Below are 26,149 nucleotides of genomic sequence, written 5' to 3'. Positions count from 1 at the left end.
ACCCGTTCCAACAGGTCCATGTCCTTTCTATGTTGAGGACTCCAGACTAAATGACACCTTCATGTGTTTTTGGTAAAGTCCTCTAATTCATGTATAACTCAAGCTGAGGTCAGATGGAGTGGGCTGTCTCTGGTGACAGCAGAGCGTGTTTAAGTGGAACATGCAGAACCCCCGAGGGGGACGTGAATGGTGAGGAGAGTGTGAACTGCTCAGGTGCGGTGGGACAGGGACCCAGGAACACGCGGCACCAATTCATTATCAGCCATCACCACCTAGTGGCAAAAAGGCTCCGTCTGGATTCATCTGCCAACTTATGTGTCTCTTTCAAGGCTTTTTTCCCTAAAAACCGAATGTTTAGATAGGGTACGCAACACATTTGCTGGGTTGATTCTGGACGCACACCAGCTTTTATAATAACGTGAAATTTCCTTCCGTGCAGGGAACCACTTCAGCTTCATGCAAACTGACATCTGAACTGACATTTGTGTTGCTTCCTAGACACCTTGACTGTGTACACGAATCAAATGGAAGTGTTCTAGCTTTTGCCCAGGAGGCGAACAGACCTTTTCCACCACCCAGATTCACACATAATATAGCCCCAATCCTGAAATCCAAGGAGATGGGGATCCATGATGTAGCTTTTCGGCTACTTACAAGAAAAGAACAGAAACCCCTGTTCCTAAAATGAAAAATAATCTGGTTCTTATAGGTCCTTTAATGGTGTAGCCTAGAAAAGAGGGGTGGGAATACTGTAGAGTATTGAGGTGGGACGGGCACCTCCATTTCCTTGTTAACAAATGGTTAACAAAACTAAGAAGTTACTGAAACCCACTAAAAGAATAGATGGGGATAGAAACTAGATGGCTGTCCCGGTCCCTTCTTTAGCACATGTAGTGTTAATCTATTTCAACTGCATCAGTTGTGTCTTCCTTTTCATTCTCCCCACCCATGCTTCTGGAAACTTAACTTCTGCCTGTCCCCTGGCAAATGTTCTTCTCAGTTTACTTGGACACAGATTTTTGCCTTCTGCCTGTTGCCCTCAGCTGCCCCCCTCAGAGGGAAGTCTGCAGGTGAAATCTAAATAACGACTGGTAACAACATTTTCTTCAGATAAAGACTCTACAATAAAACTTGTTCCCGACAGTTCAGTGTGCTCATGGTGGCAATTAAATTAACTGACAAAGGAGTTACGGCTCCTTCATTATAGTTGTGATTATCCTTTTAATTTCATGATTTGCTAACGGATAAAATGTTTGACGCCCTTAAGAGTACATCGTCAGGGTCCTTGCTGGGAGAGTGGGCTCCCGCTGCCCTTTCTCTGAACTAGTCGGCTCCCAGCATGGCTGAAACGCTCCTCTGCCTTAGGGGGACTGGAGAAGGGCAGGATGAGCTCGTGTGTGCCCACAAACTGCCCTTTGAGATGGTCCCTCCATGCCTCTAAAGCCCGTTTTCAAAGTTGCTGTGTGCAATAGAGTTTTTCCACGTATTCCCATGCCTCCCATTACCCCAGATGTTTTGTAGGGTTGGTGAGGAGCCTGGGCAGGCTCGGGAAGTCCGCAGCCATGCTGGCAACCACAGGCAAGCCGAGGAGCCGGAGAGTTGTGGCTCTTGGTGCAGAAATGGGTTCAGTTCCTATAAATCCGAATTGCTTCGGCTGCTGTCACCGCCAGGCTTTGGGTGATGCCGGATCCATCCTTTGGTTCCTCAGGCTAATCCCCTGTGAAGGGCCTCTGCCCGGGGGTGGCCCCGGCGTCGCTTGGCACGAACACCACGGCATACCCTGGCAGCATGCAAAACAGGTGACTTTCACGTGCTCCTTTAAACAGGTGCCTGCACAAAGCTTCAGAGGGTGGGATAATTTAACCATGTCATTTTTAGGAGGTCATCTCTATACCCTGGACTTTGGGACAGTTGGTGGGCCAAGCAGGCTGACACAGAAACAATTAAAAGGCTCACTGGTGGGTGAATTTCTTAGTATAAGCCTCATGGATTTGGGGTGATGCTAGTCTGTGGTAAAGTATTTCATTTTTTCTGGCTGTTTTTTCTTCCCCATGAGAAAAAATTGTAAAAATATTTTCTGAGGCTACTAGTTTCTGCAAATTTCTGAAAATTTGCTTCAGGTGAATATGTTCTACGAGGCCAAAGGTGATCAGAGGGCTGGAGCGTCTCTCCTACAAAGACAGGCTGAGAGAGTTGGGGTTGTTCAGCCTGGAGAAGAGAAGGCTCCGGGGACACCTTATAGCAGCCTTCCAGTACATAAGTGGGGCCTACAGGAGAGCTGGGGAGGGACTCTTTGTCAGGGAGTATAGTGATAGGATGAGAGGTTACGGTTTTAAATTTAAATTAAATTAGATTTAGATTAGATATTAGGAAGAAATTCCTTACTGTGAGGGTGGTGAGACACTGGAACAGGTTGCCCAGGGAAGTTGTGGATGCCCCATCCCTGGAAGTGTTCAAGGCCAGGCTGGATGGGGCTTTGAGCAGCCTGGTCTGGTGGGAGGTGTCCCTGCCCATGGCAGGGGGGTTGGAACTAGATGATCTTTATGGTCCCTTCTAATGCTATCCATTCTATGATTCTATGATTTTCAGTGGCAGGTATGTATACAATTCATGGACTAGCTTGTTGGTAGTTTTATTTTGCAAAGTTTCTTTTGGGGTTTCTGTCTAATGGTGATATAATCTTAATGAAGAGTAAAATCAGAACAAACCCAATCTTCTTTTAGTTGTTTTCTTGACCCTCTTTGAATGCCCACACCTGAGCTGTAGTTTGCATGTATGTGTGTGTGCACTTAAGTTTGCATGTATGTGTGTTGCTCAAATGACCAATGTTCACCCTTCACTCTCTTACAAAAATACCCCAAATGGTGCTGGCTGGTGGGGGATCAGAAATCCCTTTGGGAGCAGGTGCCGTGATGCCTGCCTGAACTGTACTTCAGCGAAGGGCAGTTACCATATGTGTAATATTCTTGCGAAAATACATCTGAAGCGTAGGACGCTTGGCCAAGGCTGCCCTCATTCTCCAGCTGAGGGGCGATGGGCTGCAGATGTCTTCTCAGAAACACACACCTTTGACCTTTCCTTGTTGGTCCACCGTCCGTTTGCAAACAGGCATGAGAAGCATGAATGGTGACAGGCGGGTTTGCCACCCCGGGCAGTGTAAAGGCGGCAGAACAAGTGGGATGCAGGAGCAAAAGCCCGAGCAGCCATCTGGTCTGGAGGGGCAGCTGCAGTGGGGAGCAGCAGAGCACCAACTCCTCACACTTGTAAAGGACAGGGCTGCCTTTATCCCAGCACAACCCGCCTGCCTGCCAGGCTTCCAGTCACTGCTTAGGCAGTCGATGCTGACCACACACCTGCATGCTGTAAGGTCAGAATGTCTTGCACTGCACACAGCTGTATGCTCACGCCGTGTCTTTCGTCTGTATGGCCCAAATGTGCATTTAATCTAAACACAAGACTGTTGTTTGGCTTCTGCTCCCCAGACTGTCTTAAAAGTATGTGTAGGTATAGTCGTGGCTGGAGTAGACAGGCTGAGCTTTGCTGAGATGTGGGTAAATGCCAATATTGTGCACGTGCGGTGTACTATGTGGAGCTCTGTCTCCTCTGTCCACCTGGTGAGGGGCAAGCGAAGCAGCTGTGCTGTGCACAGCTGGATGATCTGCCATCTTGACCTGCCCAGTTGCCCCCGGTCTGCCAAAGAAAGCATTTCACAAGTGTCTCTGGTGTGATCCAGTGACTTATGAGCAGACTGAGGCCCAGGAAAGGTGTTTGCTGTGTGAGAGAAGCTGTTGAAGGTACTGAGTTGGCAGAAAGAAGCGGGAGGGAGCTTGGGAAGTAGAAAAAAATCAGGAAAGTAATGTAAAGGAAAGCATTGCTGTGGGAATGGCCGATGGTCAGCCGGGGAATGTCCAGGCAGAACTGCTGCCCATCACCGAGCAGAGACGGGCGAAGGCAAGTACCAAAAGCACACAGAAATCCCCCCTGCTGGCACATCCCCTTAGCACAGTCACCCACTGTAGGCCAATAAACTACATTTTGAACAAATATCGTGGACAGAGTTTGGGGAATTTCTTGGAAGCCCTGGTCCTAAAGTCTGTTAGTTTGAAATTAGTAATTAGGCTTCAAAACACGTGTCCAAAGCATGATTTAAGGACTGAATGTGTCAGGTCATATACATTTTGATATTTTGTAGGTCAAAGCCTCCAAGAAACAGCAGGCAGTAATGAGTCTCCCATCCTTTCACTGCAGCCTTATGTGTAACTCTGGTTTTCCCTCACCTCACACCAGCACAGGGTAAATTCCTCCGACCTGTCACATTTGTCTTTGAAAGTGACTCTAAGCAAGCGGAGAATCTCTCTTCCTCTTTCTTTCTCCCTCTCAGCTCATAAGAGCCTCTTCCTCTTTCATCATGAATCAGAAATTCATTGTATGTATTTTTCCATGATTTTATGAAAAATTCAAGCCAGCTTTTACCTGCCTGCAGTGTGTGATGCTAGGATGGACGGACAGTGAGGCAGAAAAAGCTTGTCAAGCCAGTGACTGCATTTAACTTCTGTTGCTTGTTTCTCCCTCTCCTTGCAGAGCCATACAAATGAAAATTCAAGAGACCAGAATAAAAAAAGCGTGGCTAGAGAGAGGGTAGCATTAGCAACAAAATGGGAAAGGACATTTTGTTCGTGTCACAACAGGATCTATTTTTAAGAGCTTGTTGTATGTTTCATGTCATAAAATCACTTCTGGGATTATTTTTTCTAAAAAAATAAAAAATAATGCCATGCCCACTGCAGAGAGCACCAAAATAGTCCACTTCCAGCCACTTCAGACAGGATGCATGGAAATAATCAGCATTAGTTTGAGGTAAGAACACATAGAGGCAACTATCTGGTGACGCAGAATAAAGAGACAGAAGAGCACGATTTTGCTCAAGTAGATTGAAAGAGCCGGTGGCATTGGAAGGATTACTAGGGATGATAGAAGTGGTAATTTGTTTGACCTAGTAACTGCTCTAATTGGTGGCCATCACTTTGAATATGAATATCCTGTTTAGTATTTCCAGTAACTCACCTGGAAACAAAACAAACGTGTTCAGATCTCCTCTGGGCCAGAGGAGACTGTTTTTACTGCTGAGGCCGAGGAGGGGTCAGATGCCATCAAGTGCTTTAAAAACACACTCTCTTCAGCTGGCAGGAGCATCTCAAAACGATTGTGTTTTTTCTACATACAGCTCTAATTAAAGATCTCGGTTTCAATTAGTCTCTTGTTACCCTGGCCTATAATGTTCTGTGTTGGTCAGAACATTTTGTTTTAAGCAGAAAGCTCACTTGTGAGGGCCCAGCCAGCATACATACTGCTCTCAGATGGTTTTAGTTATAGACAAGATATTATTTTTAAAATGTATGTGGGAATGAGGCATCCAGGTCCTACTGAATTTGCTCTGATGTGAGCATGCAGCTCACCTAGATGTCTTCAAAGCGTCTCAAATGGCAAAATGTGGTAACTGCTTCAAATTCATTTTCAGAGATGAGTGGTCAACTTTGTCAAAACACTTTCAGATTTAAATATATTTTAAAATCAACATTTTCCAATTCCAGTGTTACCTCCTTCCAAAGTCCCCGCAAGCTAATGCCAGTAACACACAGCCTCAGTCGTGTACTGATCCTTCTCAAGCATTCCACCTCTGTTAATGTGTTAGTGAAGTGTACACGTGATACACACATCCAGCAGTCAAGTTCTGCGGATGACCAGACATTAACTTTAAAAGTGAGCTAGTAAATTGTGTAAACATGACTGGGAAGGAGCCGTTTTTCCTGATGAACATTATTCAGGCTCTCAGGTGTCAGAGGGACCTCATCTCCTTGTCCAGTTTTCTACAGCACCTCTCCCATGGGTTATCATCTTGACAGGAACTTGATTCCCCTGTGGGAAAAACTCTCTTTCCAAGAATAACCAGGGAGGTACCTGACGAAGTGATGATTCAGCAACTGGAAATGTGAGGGAGACTTTATCACCTGCATTCCCCAGGACCCCCTCTACCCTTAATTTCCTCTGCCTGACCCTCCCCTCCACTCCCCCCACCTCTGCTTTGGCTGGGTTATCTGACCATGTGGGTTATCTCAGGAATCGTTTTCAAGGATCATTACGGTAGGTGAGGGGCAGGAGACATGTGAAAGTTATGTGGGAAAATGCTCTGAAAGACCACAGCCCAACTGCACTGACACGGTGTTTTATCCGAGGAATAAATAGAAGTCCTTTCTTGTCTTTTTCTCTGTTGTTGGGTAGGCTTTTGTAAGAAACGCTTTATTTTCACAGAGATAAAGGACACAGTAACAGAAATATAACTTTATTATTAGAATGTTTATATTCTAAAAACTTTTACCTGGGTTACAGTACAATCCAATTTCTTTCTAATTAACTAACCTGGCGTTTGTTCAGCAAGTAAGTGTAACTTAGGATTTGAAAAGTTTAAGAACATGCAACTTCTTTTGCTCTCTTTTTCTCTTCCTCCCCCAAAAGGACAACTTACAGTCAAGATTTTGGCGCAATAAATAATAAAATAAACATCTCATTTGTGAACTAGTAGTTGCACTTAACTTTGGTGACTAACGGAGTAGATAGGCATTTAGAAATAAAAATATTCTTTCAGTGTCAAGTGGATAAAGGAACAGATGAATTATTTTACTTTATTATCTTTCTAAAGTTCACCTTTATTATCTTCAAAAGGGTAATTTTTTCAAGTTTGTAAAAGGATGTGGGAAGCAATAGAAAAAACTAAAGGATGTTTCTATTTTGTGACTTGCCTAAGTTAGTTGTCATAACATACAATCTGACCCAAACCCATGCAAGACAATTAACAACTCCTTTTCACCACACACAATGCCTAGCATAAGGCCAATTGTTGCCTTGTGATGTGATTAAATAAATATTAAAATGTCATTACAACCTAAATACCTGAATTGGTTATACACTGTGACTTTCTACTGAAACAGTGTTGAGAAACTTTAAACATATATCTGATCGTTCCATATATACTATTTAAAATAAAAGTGAGGAATAATACTCTCTTTTTTCACTCTGCTACTTTCTGGGAGCTCTGTACACTGACAGATGTATGACATCTGTAGTTACCTGATTCTAGCTGACTGATCGGTCATCTTCTGCTTTAAAAATATTGCAGCTCAGGTGCTTATTGCAGCAGTAATCATAGTGATACACTGTCTTTTAAAACTCAGTTCTGCTTACAGTCATAGTTATAAAAAATGAAAAACATTTTTCACAAATCTTTGTACACATACGGTAAAAATCACCTTCCACAAAAACAATTTACATCTGTTATGAGCATTTAAAAAATAAATTACACAGACTTGTCTCACATATCCTTTCTTTTTCTTGAGAAAACAAATCTCATCAGTAACATCGACAGGATGCTCATCTCTGTAAACATGGCATGAAGATTCATGTTACCAAAAAGCTGTACACACAAAAAGTCATCTTGATAAATACTCTGATAAATAAGGATCCTTTTAATTGGCACAAACCAATGTAAACACACGTATTCCTGTCCTGCAATAACCTCTAACTACCTTGCTCTTGGGTTGTTACTTGAAATTCAGGGACCTCTCCGCCCTGTAAAGATTATTAGGAGATAAAAACGTGAAGGGTTTCGGTTATGATCACAGCCATCGTAGGCCTCTCTCCTAAAACCAAGCACAGGCATTGAATGTGGTGCCACGCAGTGTCACACGCTGCTTTGGCCTTTCACTGGCTGTGCCATGGCTGGTAACAACCTGCTGCTGGCATCGGCACCGAAATCTCTCCTCTCCTGCGGGCCGTGCTTGTCAGGGCTGCGGTACCAGCTTCTGGTCTCCTCACTAAGTGACACCACAGCCTGGTATGTATGGCAAAGCCATAAAGCTTCTGGAATTTGAAAGCTGTGCTTGAGACACTGGGGCAGCCCAAATTTGTACCAACAGACAACTGTGGCTGCTGGCAGCATCCAGCAGCTTAATGTATATAATAAAATGTGGAAATGTGCCCGACAAGGTGCATGGCAGAAAATCCAGGGTAGCAATCTACTGCTGTAAACAGCCTTCAAACAACTCAAGTAGACCTTTTGCATCAAAGTATGTCTGTGCAGGTAACAGTTAATCATCGATCTTATACCTACCTAAGCTGAAAGGTTGAGTATTCAGGTGCCGATTAAATGGATTCTTGTGAACTTCAGCAATAGCACAGATGGAAAATAAATTACCAGGCCACATGCTGCCCCTAAAGTAATTAAACATACAGCCACAGTATTGCCCAGCAAGATAAATGCAGTCATTTAAAATAAGCTCTATAAATAAATAAATAAATAAATAGAAAAACCTCCATGTAAACTCAATAAAATGTCACCTCTCTTACGGCGCCCAAAAAGGGAATGGCATTACGAAATAATATAAATCTTCCATACTGTATATATTTCTATATATTATATCTGATATGTTTTGGCATGGCCAGATGGATAGGAAAAAGGATGATTAACTTCATTCAATATTTGTTCTGTTGAAGCCAAGCTCCTGCATTACTATATATATTGCTAACCATTCCTATAGCGGTTTGGCCTTTTTACCCATCTTGCATTTTGTGCTCACTTTCCTGGCAGAGCAGGCAGGTTCACCTTTCTTCTGTGCTCTCCATATTTCTCTTGAGCAATCAACAGGTTCATAGAAGCATTTCACTGGCTGCAAGCTGGTTTTTTCATCCTTTGCTTTTTTCAACAAGATTCTTCCTTTTTGAAAGGAATGAGGCTTTGCGTCAGGGATGTTATACGAAGCATGTTGACTCCCTCGGCTCCTGAAATTAATAACAGTGATTATTAATGACTATTACTAAATCTTGCAAAGTGAAGGGTCTCCAAAATGTCCCAAACCCATACGGTTTTGAAGACAGAAATAACCTTGGCTTACAGGACTAGGCTGAAAGTTAAAAACAGAGTTGCAAGATGAATTACATTTCTCAATACTCAAAAGCATCCCTTGCTATAAGAACCCCTACATGTGTTACTGGTGGACTCTTCATGCATGTTCATCTACACATGCTACACATCTACAGCATTCTGCTGATTGGAGTGCTGAGACCTTACTGAGGTCTATATTCTCATAACTTGGTGATTTACAGGGATTTTCAAGATGCACAGCAACCTACTGTAAACAATGAGCATCCCATGGTCTTTGGAAGACCACAGAGCGCCAACACTAAAAAGTGTACGCAGGAACTGTAGGAACTTCTTGGTGGGATCTCAGCGCTGCCCTGGACTGTGGCTTCTACTAAAGGCCAATAGCTCAGGAAACTCCACGCTCTGCCTTTGTGCTGTCCACCCATCCAGGGAACCTTTAGCTTTGCTTTTAAAGGCTTTGATTTGAAATGGGAGAAGAGGAAAGGGGAATACAGAAATTGACAGGAAGAAGGGTATGAAAGCTTAAAGGCCACAGTAAGCTGAATTCTTTGCTCTTTCTGCAATGGTTCAGGCCCAGCAGGATTTGCTGAAATCGGTGAGCTCAGGTGGAGTGACAGAACTGTGCCCGGTGCTGCAAAGGCTGAACCATGCCCTCTGCTCTGAGATTTTACTGCAGCTGCACAGTTTAGCTAATTAAGATCATTACAGTACCTTTTAACATAATCTTGAAATGTTTTACAGCACATACATGTAGCGTAACAGCGGCATTATGAACATAAGGCACCAGCTCACGTCTGCCCAGCTACTGTGACTGAAGTGAAGAACAGATGTGCCGATGTACAAGTCAGTCTCCTAAGGGTTCCCATAGGGCTATTTTCCATAGCTCGTTATTTCTGGAAACCACGTATCTGTAGTATTACTTCTCTTGGGAGTTAAACAATATTACATACTTGACAAAGCCAGTTTTGGAAAAAGCTGTAGTTGTTCAAGTGCGTACGGTGCAAGCCCTCCCCTGCTCTTTAAAAGACCAGACGGGTGTCACAGAAGCCTCTGTATTTGTTGGTGGGAGGCAGTCAGGGTCAGTTGACAGCACAGGAACTGAGCCTTACCCACAAAACAGTTTTACCTGGTTGGCAGCTTTGCCAACCACACTTCACTATGGGGAAGTTTTTGGGGGAAAAATGCCGTGCAGGTCCAAGGTGGAGCTTGCAGGTGCTGTGCCATGCTGGCCTCGTGCAGGCCTGGGCTCTGACCACTTACTAGGGGCTAAAAATGACTTATTCAAGTGCACAAATGTTGGCTATTCCAGTTTATGATCACTTCTTGGGCACTGTCATTACAGACTATTACTTAATTGTTGTTAAAAGATGTAGTGCTCCGTTTTCCTCAGATGTTATGGTGAAAGTTACATCATTTATTCCCAAAGAACGTGCAGGCGTTACCGCAGGTGATGTTAATCACTCCTCTGCTGCACCGAATGATGCTATTAAAACCAGAAGGTGGTCAATGTTAGTATGATCAGAGAGGATTGCTTAAAAGAGCTAAACTGTATTTAAATTGAATGAGTTTATGGTAGAGAAGATGGACATCTATCCCTATTTCACAGTCAGGGGAAGAAGGTATCTGAGACAGGTAGTAAACATCAGCAAAGGTTTGCCATGCCTTAAGTGGGGCATTTCCTGAAAACAGTCAGGAGAAACTGGAGAAAAGGAACTGGGAAGCAAGGCAGAGGCTTTGGAGCAAGAGTGGATTGCAAGCCCAGCCATTGATTCCAATTAATGTAAGCCATCGGTGGCCCCAAACCCCCTGTGATTACACTGTATTTTCTTGATGGGTACTAACACTTCCAAATTTTTTTAACTGGTACGTATCATTAAAACCTTGTTTTATGCACTCAGCTGAGTTAGAGCTCTTTAAAAAGCTGGTGTGGTGAATGCAAATGTTGAATTCATCCACAGAACAAGCAGAGCAAAATAAAACTTTCCTACTCCTCTGAGCATCCTCTCCTCCATCCTCCCTGCTTTGTAGGACAAGTTGGGATATTTTTAATCTGTAAAGGCTACTATTAAGTTCTAGTTTTGACAGTGTGTTTTCAAGGGAGAAGTATATCAGTAGTTAAACAGAAACCTCTGAATAATTTCATATATGCCTTTGAACTCCCACTATTTGTCAGCAATTAATGGGTTTTACCAAACTGTGTTATATTTAGACCAAGGACTTGTCAGTGGAAGGACTCATCTCACTGAGCCAGTGAATTCACTGGGTATATTTTAATTCTATTTTCCTTGATTCCAATCATATTAAGACATCTAGAAGCCTGAAAAGTGTATACACAGTCAACTCAAACTCTACTTTGGACAATCAAGTTTTTCCAGAATCTCAAATCAGTAGGAAAAAACAAAGCTATAAAAGCTATGAAAATAATAAAAAGTAGAAAAAACAAAGCTAAAGCCCCATGCTGTTAATTATTAATGCAAACACTGCTTATCAGCAAAAAAGCACTTGGTCAGTTGAGTTCAAGAAGTCCCAGACCTGTGGTGATGCAAGAGGTTTCACGGCAATGGGAAAAAGACCCAAACTTGTGTCCCCACTAAGAAAGGTTGCCTGAGGAAGGCACACATCGCTTGGCCAAGCAGCACGTGTGATGCTCCAAACCAGCCACTGGGACTCACGACCAAGTCGCAAAGACATGGGAAACTAGCGCCAATTAGTTCTGCTGCTCCCAGGACAGCTGCTTGAGTAACCTGAGATATTGTTAGTGCCCATGCTTTGTCCGGGTACGTGTTTGCTTACATGTGACTTTTAAGTCGACAGTGTTACTGTCAGTTAGGAAATGACAACTGTCTCCTACCTACAGAATATTAAAGATACTTTCAGCTGAAACTCGCCCTGTGTTTGCTGAAGAGATTCAACTACTGTAGCTTTGCAATAGGCTATTATAGTAAGCAGGAAGGAGTCATTCATTTAACATAAATTATTCTTTTTTTTTTCTTTAAAGAGTATCTGATTTTAACTTTGATTTAGCAGAAATCTGTTTTTCCTCTGTTACATGACATAAATATAGATCATACTCAGGGATAGAACCTGATCCAAACCCAACCTGATTCAGGCTTTTGGATAAGGTGAAATGCAAAAGCAGAAATGTAAGCATGTCAAGTTAGTGTATTTAAGTAAGAGAAAAATAAAGAGATATACATACAGGCATCTGGGTTTCTTATTTAATGAAATGTCTGTAAACTGCAAAGAAAACAGAGACAGGTTATTAATATTACTAGTACATTATCAAGTAATTAAAGTACAGGTATAAAATATATGCAGTCTTCAAAATCATATTTCCATTCTCACCTGCTGTTAAAACTGAAAAAAACCAAACCCTTTTACAGATTATTACTCCTCCAACTTATTACATCTGTTTTTAAAATTCATAATGTGAGTTGTTAGTGGCTGGATTCTTCCCCATTGTTTTTATCGTATCTATAATCAAAGTAAATTGCTAAAGAAGCGTGGGCTGAACAGAGATCTTTCACATTAGATTAAGCAGTATGGATACAATGAGAAGTAATTATTGTGTTCAAAATAATTAATAAGGGACAGTGCCTGAATAAGCTGTATTAAATTAACTTTCTCTCAGAGCCTTTAATTTCACAGTGATACATTTCCTGTACACAAATGGCCAGGAAACTCCAGCTACGAGGCCTTGGCTCTGCCTACAGCAGCACTGAAGGGTGGAGGGTGGGAATGCAGGCGTCCTTCTCCCTTCCCAGCCCAAATCCTGAGACCAGCTAGGGACAGCATAGCCTCAGTGCCAGCATAACTTTGCATGACTTCATTTTTAACAACAGTTTGGTTCACAGTGTGGAAACACTTTGTCTAGTCCCTCTTTTAGTGGGGGTCAGGAAAGGAGGTGTTTAATGCCAGCTCAGCCTAAATCGGTCTGGGTACTAAATCGGTTCTTTGTACTGATCTCCCCTCACTGCTACTAGACCGAGCCTTTGAATATCATTTAATGAAGTCACTGAGCCAAGCAAGTCAGATCTGGCATCTGAAAATGATTATGTTCTCGTAAATGTTCCCTCTGTCCCTGGTATTGTCCACACTTTGCAGATGGATTTTTGCCCAGCCTAACTTTGCTTGTCATCTGTCTTGGATGGAGTCTGGAGCCATCTCATGGTGTGCTTTTCTGTAATTACCTCCTGAAGGTCAGGCTGGTCAATATTTGGATGGATGACCTTAGAGGAATGCTGAAGTCACTCAGAAAGCAGGGCAGCTGCCTCAAAAATTAGTGCCTTCCGCAAGGGACACTGCTGAGCCAGAGATCCCGGTAAACACATTGAGCGCAGGGGAGATGATTTAATACCGAGGCCCATCTTTACAGTCCCCCTCAGTGTTCTCCCAGACACTCTCTGAGATGTCCTGCACTAGATTTCAGCACATCCACATTTATTCAGGTCTTGCCTAAAGTTCTTTGTCTTACAATTGGCTGTGGGAACCTTTGCTTTCCACCACTGCATACCTGTTCAGTGCTGTGCATGATCAAACCCTTTCCTCCCACCTCCCAGGATGAGCATTTACTTAACAAAGGCAGTACGGGGTATCCATTTAAACCAAAATGGTCTTTGGAAGTCATGTGGATAAGACTTGCTATATAAAGGTAATGCATTGTAGAGAAGATACTTAGTTTAAGTATTAATAATGAGAGTTTTTAAAGAAATCATGTATTTTAAAAAAACAGTGTTCAGACAGTTTTGGTTTCTAATCCTTGGGGGACAGCCCTGTGAGGATCCATTCACCATTTCTAGGAGTCCCGTCATAGGTAACTACAGAAAGCAACCTGTCTTGCCATCAGGCTGACGTGTCCTCTATAGGGATCCACATCTTTCCTGACAATCTTTAGAGATCTCCAAAAAACTAAGTCACTAAGTGATGTAAAGGAAAGCGTTTCTTGCAAAGGTAACAGCAGCAATAGCCAAAGCTGGGGAAAAAAGGTTAAATATCTGGCAAGTAATTCATTATTCTCTGCTCTCCCTTTCCCGTCTTTGGCTACTGCTGCTGTTACATTTTCTGCTCCTTTCAGTCATGTGAAGTGGGAGTTTAAAACATAAATAAAACAAGCCTGAAGAAACATTTTACAAATCCAAATCTGTCTGGAGTAGAATTTATCCTGTCCCACCGAGCCCACCCATATTCATGGTCCAGTACTTTCCCTCTGGTGGTGGGTTACAATGAAGGGAAGGGCTTTGCTGGCTTACCACATGCTCGCTGACATCGGTGTGGTGGCACACCATCTGCTGATTTTGGTAATATTCTAGCTGCCTTTCTGCCAGATCCACGCGCTGCAACAGGTTCTCAATGAAGTGCTGGAGCCTGGCTTTTCCCCGCACTTCTTTTTCTGCTGCTTCTTCCAGGAAGTGGTTGAAAGTAACAACTTCTCTGCAAGAGGGAAACATTGCAAAGAGCCCACATTTAAATAACAGGAAGGGCCCTGGACTCACTGCTGTCAGAAGATTACTGATGCTTCTCCTGGTTTTCATAGTGATAGCCCATGGTGGCTAATTACTGTCCTTCACCTCTATTAAGAGATTTCAGCCTTTTTGTGGACCCTTATTGAAGAGCTGGAACCTTGAATGCTGAATTTAGGTTTATGGGCAGTGGAACTGGGGTTTTTTTGTCACATTACTAAGTCGCTAGAGAACAGTCCTTAGTGGTCCACAGGGCAGAAATCACAGAATGGTTCAGGTTGGAAGGGACCGTCTCGAGGTATCTGGAGACACCTTTTTTTTTTTTTTTACTTACCCATGTGAATATCAGCCCAGAAACTAGAGGAGAAGTGGATTCATCTTCCCAGTTCATCATAATCTTACAATGGTAGTTTAATGTTGCTACCGGCGTGGTTCCTAACTTGAAAGAGCAACTGTGGCCATAAAACTTCATTTTGGCTGCAATCCTGCAAGTATGTCAAAGTGCACTGTTACGATCTGGAGCTAGTGGGAGCACGGGAGATGAAGAGATAATTTAGAGATTATAGACCAAAGAGTACGTGCGTGGGAAAAGCATGTTTGAGGTCAGGAGTTTAGAAACGTTTCTGGTCTGGTAACACGATTGGAAGAAACAGATAGGTCCTCTGACTGTGAAAGGTCCTAGCTCTGTACCAAGACATAGCTCATTTTAAAGTGCTCTGCATACTATCAGTTTACTATCAGTAATTGGGTCACCATTTGGACCTCTGATATCTGGAGTTTCTGGGTGGGAGAAGTTTGGTTACAGAGTGAGCCATGTATTACGAAAAATGGCAAATCTAAGCATGTAGGATTTCTCCAGTTAATAAATGCCTAGATAAACAGTTCTTGCTCTGCCAATGAAACCGTGTTAGTTTTTGCTGTGTACAAAACTGAGTGGGTGGGAGTTGGGGGAACCAACGCTTGCCAAACAAGAAAGGGCATGATTGCTTGGAAGAAATACATCACCTCAGGAAAAAAGCATTTTAAGCAAAAACGAGGAAACAGTTTGTAGCAGAAATAACCTTTCAAAGCTTAGTTTGTTTGTAACAAATTCAAAGTTTCTCTGCATTTCATTGTTTTAACTCAGTAGTATAGTTGTAGATAATTGGTTTAACTGAGAATAGTTGTTTTAACAGTGAGCTGTTTTGCACTAAGAAGAGTTAGTCACAAGTGGTCAGCTATGGAAATTCACCATCTAAGATTCAGGCTGTGTCTGCCTGCTCTACACCACAGCAGAGTGCGGCGAGAGGCTGTTTGCGTGGCTGACCTAATAGTGGGAATGAGGTAAAAACAAGAACAAATTGTTTGGATGAAGAACATTGATGACTATTAGTTTATATTAACTCACCTACAAAATCTGGCTTACGAAACAGAGAGGTACCTTGTTTATTAGGCTCAGATAATCCGTTCCATTCCAAGGCTCTGTACAGTTTCTGTGATTATTAGCTTGCCCAGAGCAACCCAGTAATAAAAAGCCATTGAGGAATGCTTAGGAAGAAACCAATCTAAACTCACTGAGGACAATTTTAGGGCTTTATTCTCACCGCACTTAAGCATCATAACTTCTCTGATTTCACGATGCCACTCTGGATTTGTGTTAGCGGAGGAGCGACCTGAAGCCCTTGGCACTCCAGCATGCTCCTCTTTTACACTGGACAGGAAGCTCGAAAGGACAGAAACTCAGCACATCAGCTCCAAATCTCTCCTGTGGAGAAGGAAGGAGAACTGTGCATGGCCCGCCAGGTTGCTGGCCCTCCAGGAAGGTGGCTGAGCACAGCGGGGAGCTGCCAGCCCAGGACACCACGAGGACATCCCTCTTGGGGACACAGTCAGCTTCGTGTTCTGCTGCAGTGGGAGGCCACAAGCATCGTACCTGGCATTTGTTTATAAAAGGGTGATAGTTTCAAGAATGCTAACGTTTGTAATTGTGTCAGGAAATGTAATTAAAAAGCATTCATTAATCACCTGCTCCATGGCATGAACAGATCACTCACCAACTTTCCTTTCCTACAAATACCTCATTAGCGAGGTGTGCCGTAAGGGGTATAGGGGAAGCAGTGTTTTTTCTGGAAGACTGAGATGACTGTCAGGAGGAGAACAGACACATAGTGTCAATAAATACCCTATTTTCCCTGCTTTCTAGACTACTGAACATAATTTGGCATCCTACATGCGATTATTTGCAGGAACTGTTATTAGCAGCAGTAGCAGCATTTCCATAATTTTTCTTTGTTTACCTACCTCTATAAAGCCTATGAACATGCCTTTAATAACTTTTATCTAAAATTTTTCCTTTGGTCTGAAATGGTACAAACACTATCTAAATTCCCTTTATACAACAGGAGCCAAAATATACCCACCCACTAGGTCTTGGTCACAGGCCTTGTCCTGATAAGCAGCACTTCTGGCAGTTCAGCTACTTTCTTTGTTTCCACTTCATTCACATCTCTCAGAAGAGCAACATCAAGCCCTATGGAATGATTGGTAGTAAATGTCTCTACTTCCTCCAGCACCTCTTCCTCAGAGAAATTACTCCATGCCAGGGCTATGCCTTGGTTACCTGAAGGGAGTTCCCGGAAGAATTTTTACCCTCCTCCCACCATGAACAATAGGAAAATGGTTCAAAGAACTCATGTAGCTTCCTGCAGCTGCTCTTGATCTGTTTAATTGCCGTTCTCCTCTTGTAGTTTGCCCAGGCTTTTTCTTAGCCATACTGATGACCCTCTTTCTTCAATTCTATTTCTAGATAGCTGTGATGATTTTTTGCTTATGTTCGTTATTTTACTTTCAATTTATTTGTCCAGGCCTCTGCCAGGTTTTTGGGATTATGTGATATGATTTCTATCTTTTACTCTCTGCTCTTATGCTTGTGGAAAGGTGGATGTTCACAGAGGTCAGACGCTGCTCCTCATGAAGTCGGGGGAAGCTGAGCCCATGGCTCATATTGTGGGGATCAGTTGGTAGAGCCATAAACCAGAGCACAGCAGCTCAGGCCCGCTGGGCTTTGTGTCTTGACAGAACAGCCTCATCATCAGCACTCACCTGAAACAGGAATCATTTATTAAAGCCTGGCTCAGACCTGAAGCGTTGTCCTTCCTAATGAGAGGTCTCTGCTATTCTGCGCTGACTATTCTACATCTGGGGCACTGCTGCTATACTGAGAAAAGGTTACGTAGAGTTATTAACTTCCCTTGTGAACTTCTCTGCTCTCAGCATCATCTTTTTCCCACTCTGCCCTGCTCCTCCCTTTGCCCTCTGCCCGTCAGCCTGCAGCCTCCTGCCCCTTTTCGCTCACTGCACCCTGGCACTCGCTGTAGCTCTCTAAGCTCTAGATCATCCCACTAAATTTTCCGAGTGGAGTAGCTGATGCTCAGTGCAGCTCAGATCTCTGTAAATTTCTGGAATGGATGGCAAAGTGATCTCATCTGTTTCCTTATAGTTTACTATACTGGTATTAAGGTATGTTGTGTAGCAAAACATTCTGTTAAAGGCTGTGACTGGGCAGGAGGGAGAAAGCTGGGTTTCTTGCTTTGTCTTGGGTGCTCATCAGACAACTTTTCAGGAGGAGGGATTGCTGCTGCTGCCCAGAGAGCAGAGGGCACATCGAAACGCCAGCAGCTTGTGGTGACAGGGTAAGGCAAGTGAGAGGGAAAGACAGGGACGATGCAACCCAGGAGGTATCCAAGAGGAGCCTGTACTGCCAGACTGCTGGAAGAGAGCTCTTCCTAGAGCCAGAGGAGTCCAGGGGAATTTATTGCAGTGCAGCAGGCAACCCAGAGGTGCTCAGCTGAGAAAACAAGTGCAGAGGAAAGGACTTGGTGTAGGAAGGAAAGCCTTGCTGCCAAAGCTTTTATTTCAATCTGACTCTGCCAGGGAGTTAACATGTTACAGTTAACCAGACTTAACTAGTTTGGTGTTTTGCATTCCAACTGCAGCCTAGCTGCCCTTACAGAAAAACTGCAGACAACCTGCCTTCAAACTTAACCTGAAACCTTCCTTATGGAGGCTGTTGTCATGAAACAGCATGAGATGGGGTAAATAAAGTTATAAATCATAGACTGAGTAGGTGACATTTATTTTTCTGCCTTTACCACTAGATTATACAATGCTCCTTGCAGGACTAGTGAGCTGCAGTTCTCATTTGCCGGAGCAGTTGCTGGCATGTGGACCTTGCGGATACCCTTAGTATTTGTATGGCTTTCAGCAGTTAAGCGTGTGATACACAGAGTAGGTGCAGAGGTTGGGGCAGCTCCAGCTCCTCAACAAGTGACAAGAAAGGCTAATGATTTCTCGCATTGCGACCAATCCCTCCTACAGAAGCGTAATACTGGTCCCAGAACTATTTACAGCAACTTCGACACCTGCAACTGCTCTGTAGGTGGAGACAAGCATGAGGGTCTATGCAGATATTGCACCCAAGTATCAAATCCCTTTAGAGAATTGCATTTGGAATAACTCTGCTTAAAATCAATAGAAAACCATACACTTATACTATTTTATCTGAAGACAGGAAAATGCCTACAGTAAGTAGTAAAGTGATTTACTTGTGAAAATTTCACAAGTTATTTACTTGTGAAAATATTTAAATTACATACATTCGTTAATGCTGTTGACCTCATCCCTCATCCCATTGGTGTTATTGCCTGAAGGCTGCTATCTGTTACTCATTAGGTTGTGGTTTCACATTCTTACACCACTATCAGCACATTTGATTTAAGAGGTTCACACCTCCTCCCCTCAGAAAGTTATTGTCCTACCAGTTGGAACCATTCAGCGGGTTGTGCTCTAGATCTGAGCCCTGAACTTACAGGGGTGACACTGTGAAGATTAAAATGCTTTATTTCAGAGAGCCATTCTGTGGGATAGTCATGCTACACTTGAACTGGTGCAGCTGGGAGGGTAGTAATCTCTTGAGTGGGAAGACGAAAGGGAACAGGGAGTGGGACCACCTGAAACTGAGGGTGGAAGAAAGATCTGTCATTATGGTCACATTCTCCTTAGACCAAAATCAAAAACGTTCCGTTGTACAAAAAAAATCATATTTTAAGGAAAGCTGTTTTTTTAAAGCATAAATTGCAGTGACTTTTAATCCCAGTACTGGTATGTTACTTATACAGATAGTTCCAATAACTGCATACTTAAGGTGAAGCCAGTGGCAAGAATAACTGCTCCCCACCACAGCTATTCTGAAATAGCCCTCATGTTCCAGGCTATGTCAGAGCAGAAGCATGACCAGACAGTCTCAAAACAAATGCATTAGACTGGTTAAAGGAATTACGGTCTGAGACATGGCAATGTACTACATTAATGCTCTTACCCTATGATTAGGAGACAAAGTGAAATTGTTTAAGTCTCCATTGAAGGTAGCTTCCAGCTGAGGACCATAACTTCAAATGCTGACCCTGTTCAGACTTACTCAAACTCTACCAGTTTCGTTTTCTTACATAACTTCCAGAAACAAGCCTCTGGGTGTCCTCTAGAAGTTAAGTTCATAGCTGTTTTAGTTTCAGTGGTTTTCTTGATATCTTATTCAACACAGTCTCATTCCCTTTGGAAGGCTTCTGTGTTATCTTTAAGATCACAGTAACACTGAGTTGCATTCTTCTTCATCAAACATTGAATAATCCCTTTCTGGGCACATTTTCTAAAATCATTCGTTTGCTCAGCAGCTCTCCTGAAAGCTTGACCCTGTATCCATCATTCATCAAAACTATCCAGGGCCCAACTGAGGCAGGTTGGTGAACTGGGAGCCATCTTTGGTAGCTGTGCCTGCTTCTCTAGAATGCACAGTTTTCTTCTTTTCCTCAAATAATAATAAAAAAAATATTTGGCCTTTTGACTTTCTAGATACAAGAGTGACTTCTGTAAGGCTTTTCTGTGCTTAGAGTAACGCTACTTCAACTATGTATTTGTATAGTTAGTGTGGTACCTCCATCTGTCCTGCCCCTCACCACAGCTCATCTCCATGAGGGCGTGCACCTGTGTGCATATTAGCAGAGCCATTTTTGCAAGGGAACAGGAATAAAATTTAACTTAGAATATATTCTTTGCTTTATTGCTGCCTTTGTTGGACTGCTACAGGCTTTATTTAAAACAAATAAAATATAAGCAACTGACCAGTCTAAAGAAATAACCTTACTGACCCTGCAAACTCTTCAAATGGGCAGCCCTGTGCCTGCTGATGGCCTAAACCAACACTACTCCCCTTCATCAGAATGAGGGGTCAAGAGTAAAACCTCAGAGTGCTGTCGTTTGAAATTAGTGCTCCGATTAGCAACAACAATGTAACTGTGAGGAGAATTTACTCCTAGTTATGAAGTTTACAGACTTGCTGGTTGCTTTGCAGAACACATCAGACCAAACCAGCTTCTGACAATGTGGCCACTTGGTGGATCACAGTTTTTATATATCTATTCCATGTTCTTGGTCCAGGCAAAGGCTCAGGACATACGGGCTTTTACAGGTAGAACAAAGAGGTAGAAATGAAATTCCACCAAGTCAAAGTGACCTCAGGTCTGCTGGCTCTGCTGAGGACTGCCAGAGTCACAGCAGTGCGATGTCTGCCTTCGCTAGGCTCTGCAGAAAGGAAAGATGTGAGGCCGAGAAGAGCTCCATCTCCTTATTCCAGAAACCTAGATTTTTGAACAAAGAATTTATATCTCTCCTCCCAAAGGCTTCTTGGGGTTTCCTAACCAAATTATTCTTGCTAATGTACATTTTTGCTTTCCCTTAGCTTTCCTATTGGACTTCACAATCAGATCCAAAATCAGAACCGTTATCCAAAGTGCAATTGTACTGTTATTTTCTGTCACCTTCTTGTATACCCTTCTAAAGAGGAGGTTTCTTAAATCCCAACTTTTTTTTTTTTTCATAGCCAATTTGTAGGTCAGGAGTGATGGTTAAACCCACAAATATACCCTCTTCTACCTTCCATATCTGGTTAATTCTCTCATTCTTACATGTAGAAACACGTCTAGCCTAACAACCCAGGCAAGACCCTGGCTTATCTGTGCACATTTTATAAAGATGAAAACATATACTAGATTTTTAAATTCAGTATTATGGAGTAATTTGATCACTGATAGTGACTGTCCATTCATATAAGATACTGACAGTGTAGGTGGACATGGAGGAATGCTCAAATATGGGCCTAGTATAAACACCTGTAATTTCTTTATCAGAACATAGTTGTTTTTCAAGAGTTACTTAAAGGGATCCCCGTAGAAGAAGTTCTCAGCTTATTCTCTAGAAGAGCCTCCAAAGAGGAGCTTTTGTGACCTTATCGAAGATTTGGATTAGAACTTTTTTCCCCCCCTCTTTTGGATAGTTTGTGGCATTAGGTTTTGTTTGGATTTTGTTGTTGGTTTTTTGTTTTGTTTTTTACTCTCAGACTGATCTAGAGTAGCCATACCTCACTCTCTTTGAGATCTAGAAGTGCATATTGATTATAAACCCTTTCTTGCCTTCACATGCATCCTATTTGATGATCTCTGGTAGTGGGGACAACCATTCAGAAACCAAGGGAAGACTGGTTTCCTTTACTTCCTTAGAAATAAGATGACAAGGAGGTGTGTCACGAAATAAGGTGTTTTCTTTTTCCTCCTACAAAGAGGAAAGAGGAACAAGTTTTCAGCTACAGTGGCTCAGTATCAATGCTAGTTTTGGGAGAAGTTATCCATATTCACAAGATTGCTTATGAAAAAAAGAAATCCAAAGAAACCGATGAAAGCATTTATTTCTGAAGGTCAGCAAGTATCAAAGCAGTCCCTAAGGGCTGCCTTTGACTTTCCACAATCTGCAGTGAGAACTCCTGCTTCTGCAATTTCCATTAAGCAGTCTTGTTTGGCTTTCTAATCATCTGGACTTCTTCCAGAAATCAAAGCCAAAGTTGAGATCCTCCTTTTTTGAAGGAGAAAGTCTTTTCAGCACACCAAATAAGTAAGTTTTTGAGCACACAAAGGACTGAATATATAGACAGGTCTCAGAATTTACCAACAGTCCATGAGAAAACAAGACAAGTGACACTGTTGTGACCAGTCACAAACATCCTTTCTTCTCCCTTCTACCACAGCATCCCATCTAGTGCTTTGCAGCTACTGGTGCTAAGCTAAATGTCCCAGGCATTTTTAGAAGTTCAGATTTGAAAAGCTGTCCCCATAAGTACTAGTTCTGCTTTTGCAAAGCATTATTTATATCTACTTTCCTTCTGAATTTGCTAATTATACAATGACCTTTTAACTGGGAAGCCATACAGTGCATTTTTCTATGGCACTATCCTGTGTTACCCTCCAAGATGGGAAATGCAGGAATCATTTGAACAAGGAAAAAAATTAATGTATTTGAGTTTTTCCTAGGTGATCTCTAGCTATTCTTACACCCAGCCTACCCTCCCAGTCCCCTCAAAGTACCTTTCCAGTGACTTCTAAAAGGCAACGCTATGGGGCTAGGTGCTGGCATACACAAAACCGTACTGTTACTCCCCTCTTTACCCTCAGTGCTCTGGTGTCCTGGTGTAAGGGCTGATACTCCTTCATCCTACCCACTAGCATGTGTTAGGTCCATTTACCTTTAGAAATTAACACACCACTGTGTAATAGCAATTCACTCATTCCTATTGTTGCTTTAGCTTCCAAGTTTTTTATCTTTATTGAAAGCTGAAGCAAGCTAGCAGTAATCCTAGAAGAGCAATGCCCTGGGTACTCAGGTGAAGTCTCCTGTGTAGCTGCCTCTTTTGCTTAGTGTTTCTTACTAGTCAAGTAACCTTCAGTCTTCGCTTTAACACCAACTCAGGAGCTACCTCCTCATCTGCTTACACATTCACCCTCCTCCTTTAGAGATGAATTATAAATTTATAATGAATTGATGAATTTATAAATTTAGAACTATAAAAGCAATCATGTGAGCTCCTGCCCTTTTCCTGAGCCTGGCAACCTAATGTGAAGGACAGTGTTTCCCCACTTCTCTCATTCTGTGTTCAGTCTTTTCTGGCCTCAGAACCACAGCCTGTCACTGCTGCTAGCAAGCATTCTGCCAAAGGGACAAGTGGCCTCTTCCTTGTGTCTTTTCGTAATATAGTTAAAAATCACAATTTTTACTGCCTTGTTCTTTTCACCGATCAGCGTCCCTTGCCGTCCTCCCCTATCATACCCATTCTTTCTACCCAGGTAACTCCATACCTCCCTTCCTCTTTTTCCACAAACTCGTTTATTCTGCAGCACTGCAGAAGTCTGGTTTTGCTCCACTGAATGGCTTCTGCTTTCTCCTGACAGTCATGTTTTCCCTGTGGATCTCAAGCCTTGAATTTTAAAAAACATATTCTGTGTTTAGTTTGGGGTAAGATTCATGCCACTTAACTTTACATATCTGAAGTTCAACATCTAGCCTAAGACAGCTGCTTACCTGAGTCTGCAGGAGGAGGACAGACCTCCACAGAGCAATCCCTCCCCCTCTAAGATACTTCTCTAGAACAAGTAGGATGAATCATGCTGTGAAAGAGCCCATAAGGGAAGCTTGGCTAGACTGGAATACCAAAACTGCTTCAAACTCTTAAGTTATCTCCATGGCCTCCTTCCAGAGTACTTTCAAATCTGTCTCAATTCCTCTATTACCTTTAGCTTCATCCCAAGCTCTTCAATCTCTTCCATGAAGATCACCTGATATTCAGAAATCAGACATTCTGTTGAATATCCCTTCAAGGACGATACGCACCCCAGAGGTTCAAATCCCACCACCTTTTCTGTCCCCTCTCCTGGGAAACCTATAGCACTGCCTCAAGATAGATGACTCCTACTGATACAGGAGCCATCATCATCTTTTCTTTCTAGTCCTTAGACTACAGGAAGGAACGATGAAAGCCCTCCAAACTTCCTACACTGAACTCCTACACCACCTTCCTTATTTCTTCCAAGATCAGCGTCATGGCAACTAGCACTTCTCATCTTCCCTTTGTAAGCTGATGAATTGGTTTAGAGGCACTCCATTACCAAGGCTCTTTATTTGCATTCCTCTAAAATAAGTTGTGTTGCTCTGAAAAGCCTGAAAGGTTTCGGCAAGTGCTGAATAAACTAAGTAGTTCATGTATAAATAATATATCAGCTATCACTACATATTTAACGGCTGCATCACGAACATATTTTTAGATGGCCTAGGTTAGTCAGAACAACTCTGACATCTGCTTCCTGTTCCCATATAAGCAATTCCAGTTTCACAGTTCTGTGTCTGTCTGAAACACCTACTTGGATGTGGCCTTTTGAGCACTGTCTCCAGTGTCTCTGCTGCTGCACAGGAGACCTTCCCACTCCACAGGCAGCCCACTGACCACCGAGGGATGACTTCAGGGAAAAGGTGCCATTTGGTATTCTCACCTACTTTCTCCAGCACTTACCCACCTATCTCTTCTTAAAAAGATAACGGATTAGAGGTGTCAGCGTGAATCAGATTACATGCTGATGATAGCTCCTACTTGACCCTACCCCCATGAAACCAGGGACACATCACAGGCATTAGAAAGTGTAAAAGTTAGTCACTGGGGAGTGAAAAGCCACCTGCTTGTGAGCTGTTCCCTGCCTTGCAGGGGGCACAGTCACGTGGTCCACAACTCCAGAGATAGAGTGATCAGAATCTGGTGGGCACCAGACCCTTTCATAACCAGTAAGTGACCAAACAGTCCCCCCCTCTTCTCCCCCAAAGGCTTTCGCTCCCCCAGGTGCTGGCCAGCCCACCCAAAGCCGTCACCTCTCGCCTCCCCACTTACTCCTCTTTCCGGTGAAGCTCTTCCTCGGACTCGCTGAGGCGCTGCTTCAAGGCTGCGATCATCTCCACCGCCACGTCCACCTGCCTGCTCAGGGCCCGCTCCCGTCGCTGCACCTCCTGCTTCTTCTGGGACAGCTGCACGAAGGCTGCCCGCACCTCCAGCAGCTCCGCCGTCTTCTGGGCCAGCTCTTTGGTCAGCTTGTCGATTCGCTTCTCGATCGTTTTGTCCACGGCCTCTACCATCCTGTTAAACTTTTCTCTGACGTGTGCCTCGAAGGAGGCTTTGGAGTCAGCGGCCGGCAGGCCGGGTTTAGCGACCTGCTCGCCGGGAGAGTCGGCCAACACATAGTTTGCGACGTAGGAGACGGGCCGTTCTGCTTCCACCTCTCGCTTCGTGCTCTCGCAGGAGGCTTCACAAAAATTCAGGTAGGACCCCTTTTGCCGTAGGGCGCTGCCGGGGCTCCCCAGGCTGCTCGGGGTGGCCAGCTCGGGGGGGGAGATCAGCTCCCCGTCCTTCAGGGGCGAGAAGAGGCTGCCGCTCTTGGTGAGGAGGCTCCTCTCCTCGTAGCTGTGGCTGTACTCCAGGTGGGCCCGCAGGGAGGAGAGGCTCCGGAACCGGCTGTGGTCGCCGCATCGCGGGCAGCGGAAGGGGAGGCAGACGCCGAGGCTGCCGAGCGGCTCCTGCCAGGGGTGCCTGCCTTCATCCCGGGCCGTCTGTTGCATTCCTCGCCGGGCCCTGGGTGGGGAGAAAAGAGCCCGCGTTCACGCCCGCCCGGGGCCGGGGCGGCCCCGCCGGGAAACTTGGGAAACTTTTCCCGGTGATTTTTTCAGGGGGACCGGGCCATCTCCAGCCGCCCGGCACGGCCAGCCGCAGGGCCCCGCCGACGCGACGCGGCTCCGCTCGCCTCGCCCGCCGCCCGGGCCTTGCCGGGGCCGGGGCCCGGGCCCGGCTGGGCGCTCGCCT

At 43.8% G+C, this 26,149-nt stretch overlaps 1 protein-coding gene across 1 annotated transcript; it reads right to left on the bottom strand.

Moving 5' to 3' along the window:
- Window positions 1-6,327: 6,327 nt before the first annotated feature.
- ZNF365 (zinc finger protein 365) lies at window positions 6,328-25,908 on the bottom strand. Its single transcript, XM_074154982.1, has 4 exons — window positions 25,187-25,908; window positions 14,185-14,365; window positions 12,135-12,172; window positions 6,328-8,832 (listed from the first exon to the last, which is right to left on the bottom strand). Exons 1-4 carry the CDS (start codon window positions 25,906-25,908, stop codon window positions 8,586-8,588), a joined length of 1,188 nt encoding a protein of 395 aa, XP_074011083.1. The 3' UTR covers window positions 6,328-8,585.
- Between the last annotated feature and the right edge of the window lie 241 nt (window positions 25,909-26,149).

This window comes from Numenius arquata, chromosome 10, assembly GCF_964106895.1.
Source record: "Numenius arquata chromosome 10, bNumArq3.hap1.1, whole genome shotgun sequence".
Lineage (NCBI taxonomy): Eukaryota > Metazoa > Chordata > Aves > Charadriiformes > Scolopacidae > Numenius > Numenius arquata.
This window is presented reverse-complemented; position numbering and strand designations above follow the sequence as displayed.

Coding starts and splice junctions, on each gene's coding strand:
- ZNF365 (XM_074154982.1), bottom strand. CDS start 25,908: ATGCAACAGACGGCCCGGGATGAAGGCAGGCACCCCTGGCAGGAGCCG. Junction 12,173..14,184: donor CCGATGTCAGCGAGCATGTG/GTAAGCCAGCAA, acceptor TTTTCTTTGCAG/TTTACAGACATTTCATTAAA. Junction 8,833..12,134: donor AATAAGAAACCCAGATGCCT/GTATGTATATCT, acceptor TATTAATTTCAG/GAGCCGAGGGAGTCAACATG.